Source organism: Chrysoperla carnea, chromosome 4 (genome assembly GCF_905475395.1).
Source record: "Chrysoperla carnea chromosome 4, inChrCarn1.1, whole genome shotgun sequence".
In the NCBI taxonomy this organism is placed as follows: Eukaryota; Metazoa; Arthropoda; class Insecta; order Neuroptera; family Chrysopidae; genus Chrysoperla; species Chrysoperla carnea.
Genome location: NC_058340.1, coordinates 69,816,961 through 69,827,677, shown reverse-complemented (window position 1 = coordinate 69,827,677; position 10,717 = coordinate 69,816,961). Strand labels below are relative to the sequence as shown.

Genomic DNA, 10,717 nt, shown 5'->3' with positions numbered 1-10,717 from the left:
CAATGCCCGAGAATAGGGTCCATGCTTATGTAAACTTTATATTTATTTTGCATTTCTGAATACGTTCCTAAAATATTTACTATTCTACTGAAACACTCTGTATATATATATTATGGACATATTATAGCCGAACAACAATTTTGTCCAAATTTTCTATACATTCTACGAGTTTATCTAAAGGAGTGGACTGTTTGATTTTTTGTACCGATTTTGAATGTTTATTAGCCCACCGAACTAAAAAAAGTTATAAGTGGGTGTCTGCCTGTGGCATCGTAGTGCCTGGTAATTGAACGAAGAGTATTCTTAGCTATGTTTCAAGTGCAAGCTTAGGTACACGAAAAAACTAAAAAATTGACGAACATCTTCAAAATCGATTTAGTTTGGAAAGGCATGACATATACTTTTATATATAAATAATTACTATGGAAATGAATGGTCAAATAAAGCTGGCTCAATTCATTTCGAAAAGTGAATTGGTAAAATAAATAAGTAATTCAAAACAATAATTCAAAAGAGCAAAGTGAACTCAAATATTTCAATTTCAAATTAATTTTTTTCTAAAAATTTGTCTCGAAAAAAGATAGCTATCTAAAAAGCCTTTTCATCTCATCTGATGTCCTTGACCATCACTTTGATATTGATTTAAGAAAGGGTGTTATAAGTTTAAACTTTAAAGTGTTTATCTCTGCGTCTTTGTGTTCGTCAGTGGCATCGTAGCTCCTAAACGATCGATAATTATCCATTGAATTAATATATTACAAAGACTATACCAGATGCCACTGAAGTTCTAAATTCTTTTCAAATTGATTTTTGATTTATGGAAAACCCAATATTATTTATATAATTCTTAATTCCACCCCTGTGCTTTATCAATAACTGATAATAATAGAATAAATATTATATCTATCTGTACATACAATTGATAAAATTTATCATAAATTAAATATTAATCAATTATATTTTTGTCTATTTTTTTAATTTATGTCATTTTGAAATGTTGCAATTTATAAATATTTTGTATGAAAAACAAAATATTTTGTTTAATTTATTACAAAATATAATTTTTTGATTGGTAATTAATCAATTTTTAGCGCATGTCCGAGATTACGTCCTTCGATTTTTGTATGTCTTATGGTCAGAGAGAATTTCAACGTTTTCTAGAAAATTTGAAAATTCAGCAATTTTCGCAGCTTTTTCGGCGATGTGTTCTAGTAAAAGCAGTAAGCGTAATCGGTCTCAGGTTCCAGGCAAACTTCAATCTTATCTAATATCAATACGAAAAGAAATATTCGAAATCCAGACGTCCTAAAATTAATTTTTTATCTCAAACTAGTTTCGAATTGGTTTCATTGACGTTAGAGTTATATAGACTGACTGTCAAATGATTTTAACGTATCAACAACTAAGGTAATTGCTTAAGTCCAACCATTGTTAGTGCAATAAATAAGCCGGAAAATGTGGAAAAGTGGTGGAACAGCTCCGATTTCAAAAATTTTTTGTGTACGTATTCCTTAGACCTCTAGGAACATTCAGCCGCACTAACCTTGGCATAAGAAAAAAAACTGAGAAAGTTAGGGTAGTTTTCCCATCCCCAAAACTCTCCAAATATTAACAGTGAAAACAAATCAATATTTCAACTCAAAAATCGTCTTCCGAGGGTTTTTGAGGTCGTTGATCATGAATTCAAGGTTAAAAAGCAACTGAAGTGATAGAGACAAAAACTTTATTAAATTCAAAATTTTGCCTCAGAAATCTTGTCTCGTGGAGCTTTTAGGTTCGGTGTTCACAAATTTAAGGTCAAAAAGCAATGGAGGATTGTTTCAACCCCATTAAAACTACCCATAGAAGTGACAATGATAAAAAAAATTTGATAATTCTGAATTTTCAGAAATTGTCATTCTCTGGTTTTAGAAGTCATTGATAATGAATTGAGGGCAAGAAGCAACTGAATGTTGTCCCAAGCCACCCCTAAAAGCCACCCTTAGAAGTGACAGAGAAAAAAATTTAGAATTGTTCCTCGAATATCGTCTTTCGGGGGGTTTTTGGAGCCGCTGATCACGAATCCAAGGTCAAAAAGTAACTTGGATGGTTGCAACCCTATTAAAACTACCCCTAGAAATGTCAATGATAAATTAATTTTGAAAATACTGAATTTCACCACAGAAATTGTCTCTCTGCGGTTTTAAGAGTCGCTGATCATGAATTTGAGGTCAAAAAGTAACTGAATGTCACAGCATCCTTATTAAAACCTCCCCTAGAAGTGACAGAGATAAAATTTTAAATTTGAATTCTCTCCTCGAATATCGTCTTTCGGGTAATTTTGTGGGCGCTGATTACGAATCCAAGGCCAAAAAGTAGCTGAAGAGGGTTGCAAGCCCAAAAAAACTACCCCCAGATGTAAAAACGATAAACATTTAAAAAAAATTCAAAATTTTCAAATTTTTTTAATCATTCACATTCTAGGGGTAGTTTTAATAGGGTTGCAACCATTCAAGTTACTTTTTGACCTTGAATTCGTGATCAGCGATGCCAAAAACCCCCCCGAAAAACGATATTCGATTAAAAATTTTAAATTTTATCTCTGTATCTTCTAGGGGTGGCTTTTAGGGGTGGCTTGGAACTACATTCAGTTGCTTCTTACTCTCAAATTCATTATCAACGACTTCAAAAACCGCAGAAAGACAATTTCTGAGGTCAAATTCAAAATCTTCAAAATTTTTTAATTATTGACACTTCTTGGGGGTAGTTTTAATGGAGTTTCAACCATTTTCAGTTGTTTTTAAACCTTGAATTCATGATCAGCGACCTCGAAAACCCTTGGAAGACGATTTTTGAGGTGAAATATTGATTTGTTTTCACTGTTACAATTTGGGGATGGGAAAACTACCCTAACTTTCTCAGTTTTTTTTCTTATGCCAAGGTTAGTGCGGCTGAATGTTCCTAGAGGTCTAAGGAATACGTACACAAAAAATTTTTGAAATCGGAGCTGTTCCACCACTTTTCCACATTTGATGGTATTTTCCGGCTTATTTACTGTAGTATGTAGATTCGTAAGAAAAAATGTAAAAGTGATACGTGATAAGTATTTTTTTTAAGTCAAAAAGCGAAAAAGTTCTATGAAATCACGATGTTTTATGGAAAACATTTTGTGATATGAAAATGACATTCAATGTATGTGTTTTTGATAAATGTCCCTATATTCTTTTGATAAATGTATTTTTTTTGAATAAATATCCCTAGCTGACCTAAGCAATTACCTCAAATGTTGGTACATTTCTCACTATATAAAAGTATAAAGTCAATGACAGGTTTGCAACAAAAAAAAGGAAATCGTAGCAGGCAGACCTATTGGTTTTAGTAATTAGTATTAATTATAATGAATTAAATTATGAATAATAATAATTAACAAACACAATACAATTATATAAAATATCTATCAAATTCATTGATGCCTTTAATTATTATAAAATTATAATAATTTGTACTTCCATAACATGTACCTACCCTAGCAAGCAGAACAGACGTGCTGAATATCGTAATAATTATGAATTGAAATATATTTTATTGTTCAAAGGTAATCAATTATGAAAATTGCTATTATTCATATACAATCAAACCTGGGTAAGTGAGAACTGGATAAGTGAGAAAACTCTATAAGTGAGAGTAATTAGCCAAGACCCGTCATTTTAAGCTCCCAAAACCTCTATTAGCAAGAAACAGAAACCTCTGTAAGAGAGAGTCGTTTTTCCCTCATGGACCTCCGTAAGTGAGACTGCTACTTATCTATACCTCTATAAGCGACAGTCGAGCTTTATTTATTTATATTATTTAGGAGGAATTATATCTACAAAAAAAATATATTTACTACATTTGTACTTGCTGTGACTTGTTATTGCTGCGTACCTTTATAAGAGAGAAACGCTATCCATGTACCTGCATTAGCGAGAAACTCGGGTTAGTGAGAAACCTCTATAACCGAGAATGAGATTGTGCTCCCTCGAACTCTCGTTTATCCAGGTTTGACTGTACATATATTTGTAAAACTGTATAAGGGCCATTCAATCCAAAATTATCTATTTTTGATTATTTAAAATATTTAAGGTTGTATATAAATTTGGCACTTTTTTTTAGCTGAAGAAAGTCATAGGTTTACTTACTAGCTTTTGATTACGGCTTCGCACGTGTTACTGTTATCAATTTACATCCCCCATATTAGATTCCATTATCAATGAACCAAATCAGATGTACCGATGAAAGATGAAAGTGGTTCAGATGTACCGGCGATATCATCAATGATTGTGAATCAAGCATTATAAATGAATACCGACTCTGGATGGCCAAATGGAAAACAAAACGTGAAAATAATTCCGCCATCCTAGAATCGGTAGCACAACTCATTGAAGTATGCGACCAAGATTTGCAACGTAGCTCTTCCGGTCGGCATAGCTCGCAGAGAGAACGTTTTCTACACTTCACGAGGTAATATCTTAGTTGTGTGCCTCAATGGGACAAGAACGATTATTCGGACTTGCTTTTCTAAACATCTGGAAATCGATGATATTAATAAAAAAAAACGAAAGCTTGAATTTGCTATTTAAGTAAAGAACCTAAATAAAATTATTTAATGTAAAATGTATACTGGTGATTAATTTAATTAATAAGTTGTAAAAATTTCATCAAAATTGGTTCAGTAGTTTAGAATTTAAATGTGACGAAACTGTGGTGTGTAAACAAACGCATGTATACTTTTGTAATTTTTGAGAGCGAACAAACTAACAACATTTTACAGATTGATTAATTTACAAATACACTGTACAAAATTTTGATTAGGGCGTTATATATTTTGTAATCATCTCCTTTGTAGGAATACACTATATCGTTCATGAGCGAGTTCATACTCCCATTCGCATTTGGTCGATTTGCTGGTACTGTGTCCTGCTTATCACCTTTTTAAAAAGTCTGGATTTTCGCTTGGTTTCTAATTTTGTATACAGGTTAAAAGTGCTAAATTTACTCGCCGGTAGAACATAGTACACAAATAATAGAATAAAATTTTATATTATACATATAAAATAATACTTATATGAATATTAAATAATAATTTTCATTATTATAATAATTATTATTAGACTATAATAATTGTTTAGTACTATTTATTTATTAACAATTCATTTATTATATTTTATTGTAGAAATTTTCATTTAATCAATTTTGATAATAATTTTTATATCATTGTTAACTATTTAATTTAGCATTATGATAATACTTAATAATAACTATTATTATTATCTGTTAAAATTGATATAAAAATTGATAATATGTGAAAAAATTATGAAATAAATGTTTTGCATGATTTGCTTTTTATATATTGCAGTAATCAGAACACTTTTCGTCTGTCCGGACTTTCTACACCTCTCTCTACCAGTCACTCAAAAATGATATTGTTTGTTTGTATATACATCTAAAATGATTCTAAAAACACAAGAGCATTACAATAACACGCGTTTAATGCTGTATGCACAGTCTCGTTTGAATACATACATTTCAATACTATTTGTAATAGATTCTTTTTGACTTGTTAAGAGATAAAGCTGTAATAAGAAAAAAACGTTCTTTCTGGTGCAATAGTTGAAGAAACTAATTCGAACCATTTGATCTAATACCATATCCACGAAAAAGTCGAATTTACGAAAAGGTTCAATTCAAGGTGCCTATGAGATGTCCCCTCGATACCTGATTTTCTTTGAAAGAAAATCCACGTTAAACAGGGCGTAAGGACTCCTGACTGTATACTTTTTTAAAGTATATATACAGTTATAATAAATACAACCTGTTTTTCTACCCTGTATATATGAACTATATATCAAGGTATACTAATTTTAGATCCAAGTTTTTAACGCTTTGCAAATATTGATGCTACAAACAAAATATTGGTATAGGTGTTCATAAAATCACTTAAGAAGTCATGCTGAAATTTTTATAGCATGCTCAACACGTAAAAAGTGTTAGTTCGTAAATGAGCAGCATATGAAAATTGGGTCTTGAGTCTGTAGGACCCTCTTGAATACCGTTAGATATAGAACAAAAGTTTAATGTTCCTTATAAAAAAATAAACAACTTTTGTTTGCAACATTTTTTCGTAAATATCATTGTTTTCCATTGTATTCTTACAGTTTTGCAAACTAAAGTTTCCTTTTTGTGGCAATAAACAAAAAGCCGGTATAAAATGTGTATCTTTTTTCGTTTTTTATAATTTTCCATTTCGATTTCGAAATATAAGGCAGGAAACTTAAAAAAAATCACCTGTATAAGCTGATAGATAGCTATAAAACTATCATTAAAACCTATTTGTTCAAATAATTAATAAAATATTAGGTATTATTATGGTATATACAGTATGTTTTAACATTCATCGTCATCAGAAGATGCGTAAACTAAGCAAATATTCTTTTAAGAATAATTAAAACTAAAATAATTATTACTAGTTGAAAAATTCTAAAAATTGATTAGTTTAAAAAAACTTTAGAATAAACAGAAGAATGGATTCACTTCACAAAACCTTAAGTATTTTTGCACTTTTTGCTATTTATGATATATATTATTTTCAAGCAAAAATTGTTCTTATCAAAGGGGACAAATCTTAGAGGGTCTTGTTTTGAGTCTTAGCCTTCAGGATCAACTCGAACTCGCGTTTTCGTTATTGGTAAGAGATAAAAGAGAATTTTAAAAAAAGTTTTTCTACACAAAAAAAACCTTTTTCGAAATATAAAATAGTTAAATGTTAAAATCGATAAATTCTATTAAAGCTAGATTTTCTTATTTTCTTTACGGGGGGAAGGGGGTATGTGGTAAGAAGTAGGGGGCTGCTGTCTGGGAATTTCAACAGGAGTATGCGACATGCTGTATTTCAGATAAATATAATAATATGATTACAATACATATTATGAATTCATAATTATTATTAAATTTATAGAATAAATATTACTAAATATTATTATTAAATAATTTATTATAAATATTTAAATAATATATCAATGTTTACTAATTAGATGCACCCATCTACCTATAACTAATTAATCTGTATGGATGGATCATTGAAATTATATGAAATTCAATTATAAATTCATAATTGATTTCATTTGTTATATTTTATTGTCGTTTTTAATTATTTCCAAAACGTATAGATTCTAAAAAAATCGTAACCATAAATGAACGATTTCTTTTTATTCAAACAAATATTTTTTCTAAGGTTAGTAAATGTATCACTGTTTACCGGTGAGAGCGCAAATAAGGCCCAAATTATATGGTTATGGTATTATCAGTTATATTTGTGTGGCTATTTAAGAGCTGCCTATACGTGATATTTCAACAATTTTCTCAGTCAATTGTTTAAAAATTAACAAGTTATGCAACAAACATGAAGTCACGACCACCTTTTTTCGGGTTTAAATCGAAAAATATCGATTCTAAGAATTGATATGAACCAAAATTGTAGGAAATTTAATTTGTAACAACTTCGGTGATAATTATTTTTCGTGTAAAATTAAAAATACACGAGTTTTACAAAAACAAGTTATTCAATAAACAAAAATTCGCCCTCCAAATTGAAGATGGCGGATGACGTAATGGGATTGGAATCCCGAAATCCGAAATGTAGACTACCTGTGAGCCCCCTAATGATTTTCGAAGGAAAATTGCTATTATGCATTTTTCCCAAGTAAAATTCTAATTATATTAGGCTAATTTAATATATTATCTATGACTAAATGACTCATAGTTTATGAAAAATTGAAAGATTGAAATAATGTGGAATTGCGCAGTTAACTGTTTATAATAGTACTAGCTTTTACCCGAGACTTCGTCCGCATAAGTTTTTTTGTTTTCTCCCGGCTGTAAGTCCCCCTGCATCAATGTCCCACTATCGTGTTCCAGTCCTCAACTTCACATCAAAATTTGTCAAAAGCAACCTAAGATACATAATGGATAGCTCCGAATGTTTCCTTAGTAAATATAAAAAGTAAATAATGTAAATCGGTTTAAAATACTACTAACTACCTACCTGCCAACCCCCGATGATAGACAGTGCGCCTACCGACCCTCTAAGTTAGAAAAGTGATCAAATACTAACTTGAAGTCTTAGTAACACTCAGTTAAAAAAAAAACATCAAAATCATTTCAGTAGCTATGGCGTCATGCGCTTCTTGACACGATCACGCTAGATTTCAGCGGGAATGAGGTATTTTCCCGCCGTAAAAAGTAGCCTGTGTCCGTGCCTAGGATCCTATCTTTATATTTAACAAGTCTTATAAAAATCCGTTCAGACGTTATGGCGTGAATGAGGTAAACTTTTAAAACAAACGATTAAAAATCACTAACTTAATTAGTTTTTTGCCTACTGCCTACGCCTTAAGTACGATAGCATGAATATTAATAGCCCATATCCTTTTCTAGGTTACTATCTATCACCTAACTAAATTTCATCAAAATCCGTTCAGCCGTTTAGGCATGATAGAGCAAAACTCCCAGCAAAAACCATAAAAAAATCACTAACTCAATTCAGTTTTCTGCCTACTTCCTACCCCCTAAGTACGATGACGTGATCATTTTGATCTTATATCCGTTTTTAGGTAACCATCTATTACCTTACTAAATTTCATCAAAATCTGTTCAGCCGTTTAGACGTAAAAGAGCAAAAGTTCCAACAAAAACGACTAAAAATCACTAACTCAATTTAGTTATCTGCCTACTGCCTACCCCCTAAGAACGATGGCGTGATTATTTATAGCCTATGACCATTTCTAGGTTATCATCTATCACCATACCAAATTTCATCAAAATCCGTTCAGCCGTTTAGGCGTGAAAGAGTAACAGACAGACAGACAGAGTTACTTTCGCATTTATAATATTAGTATGGATTTTATATAAATCTTTTTAATTTTGTATTTGAAAAGCAGCAGTTCAGTTGCAAATATAATTTATAATTTGTGTGTTAAAATAATTATAATTTGTGCGTTAAAATTAATACCTAATAAACATAGATTTTAGATTAAAAATATAATAAATAAATAACTATTCAGGTAAGTGAATATAATTAACTTTTGAGTTTTGTTAAGTTTTGGATAAGCCATATCAGTATAAAATTTCATTAACTATCTTTCTTCCCTTAAATTATCCGTTTCTCTAATTAAACACGGATTAATGTGCCGTTATAACTTAAAAAGCTCTTTTTAAAAGTATTTTTGATTAATATAATTAATTTTTACCTACTTTAAGGATCATCCAAAACGATCTGTAACTGGTATTAGGGTTAATAAAATTTCAACATAATTAATCAATTATTTTTTCTTCTTTTGAGCTTTCAAATGCCATAAAAGATGCTTTTTTTAACACAAATTCGGGAATTCTAAATAAAAATTTAGGAAATTTTTTGGAGCTAGGGCCTTTGAAATTATGTCGGTAGAAGGTATTTCTTTGACGTAATTTAACGGATTTTTATTTTTATTGTCAGGAACTCAGAAGAATTTTCTACAATTCCTATAATGGAAGGTTACTACACTAATTATGAAGGCCTGGTGATTGTACATGAAAGCCAAATATGGTTATCAGATAGGATGTTAGCAAAAATAATTGATGATATAATGTTGGATAATTTAGCAAGTATACCCAATGTGAAGCAGTTACCGGAAGAAGAAATTAATTTACCATTTCGTGCTCCATTTAACAAAAACAAACGTTTTCCAGAGGTTGGGAAATATTGTAGAATTGGTGTGTTTTCTCAATTGTATGCACTTTTTTCTCAAATTCAATTTATTGATAAACCGAACCGGAAGCAAAATAATTTAGGCGTAGCAAGTAGAATGATGTATGCATTTCAATGTGAAATGATTGATCGACTATCATTTGAAAAAATGCATAAAATTCTGTGGAAAAAGGATTCAAATAACCAAGACACAGCTGAAGAAAATGGTTATTATACCCCATATGAAGGTATGATGTTCTTATATGAAAGACAAATATGGGTCTCGGATAAAATGTTTGCAAAAATTTTGAATGAAAGAACATGTGGTAAAGTAATTTCGGTACCCGATTTCACTATGCCAGCAATGAGTGAAAAAAATTTGCCATTTCGTGCACCATTTGCAGAAAATAAGCGTTTTCCATCAATTGGAAAATATATTCGAGTTGACAACAATAATAGTGACTGGATGTTGGCATTGACTCGCACAGCTGAATTTGCTATGAACCTTTTTAATAAAGGAAACTGTGTGTTTAATCGTCAATCATTTGAAGCTTCGATGGAAATTAAATGGATACCAAAACCTTTGCCGAAGACAGCAACGAAAAATGATTCCACTATGAAAAGCAATGTTCACGACGTAGATTAAGTGCTAAAAATTTGTGCCTAGATAGGATAATAATTAACAGAGTGGATAATAATTCAAAGAACTATTTTTCTTTAAATTTTCAATTTTAATTAAAATATTTAGTTAGTTTGATAAACGCTTCAATATTTTTGAATTTTCATTTCATAAATGCTTCAATATTTCAGTTTAATTTATACGGAAATTTTACAATTTGCAAGCTATGCAGATTTAAAAAAAACTAAAGAAAATAAAACAGAGTTAATAAAGTTAAAAGAGTGCAGCATATTTTGACCTTCCTGAAGCATACGAGAAACACCAACATTTGAATATAAAGAATACTTACTTCAAAATAT

The 10,717-nt window shown here is 30.4% G+C and overlaps 1 protein-coding gene across 1 annotated transcript; it reads left to right on the top strand.

The window, feature by feature from the left end:
- The first annotated feature begins 9,014 nt into the window (after positions 1–9,014).
- Positions 9,015–10,703, top strand: LOC123297491. The gene is made up of 2 exons (XM_044879166.1): positions 9,015–9,077; positions 9,509–10,703. The coding sequence occupies exon 2, from the start codon at positions 9,540–9,542 to the stop codon at positions 10,383–10,385; it is 846 nt and encodes a 281-aa protein (XP_044735101.1). The 5' UTR covers positions 9,015–9,077; positions 9,509–9,539; the 3' UTR covers positions 10,386–10,703.
- Positions 10,704–10,717: the final 14 nt, after the last annotated feature.

Excerpts from the sequence above, each read along its gene's own strand:
- LOC123297491 (XM_044879166.1), top strand. The coding sequence starts at position 9,540 with ATGGAAGGTTACTACACTAATTATGAAGGCCTGGTGATTGTACATGAA.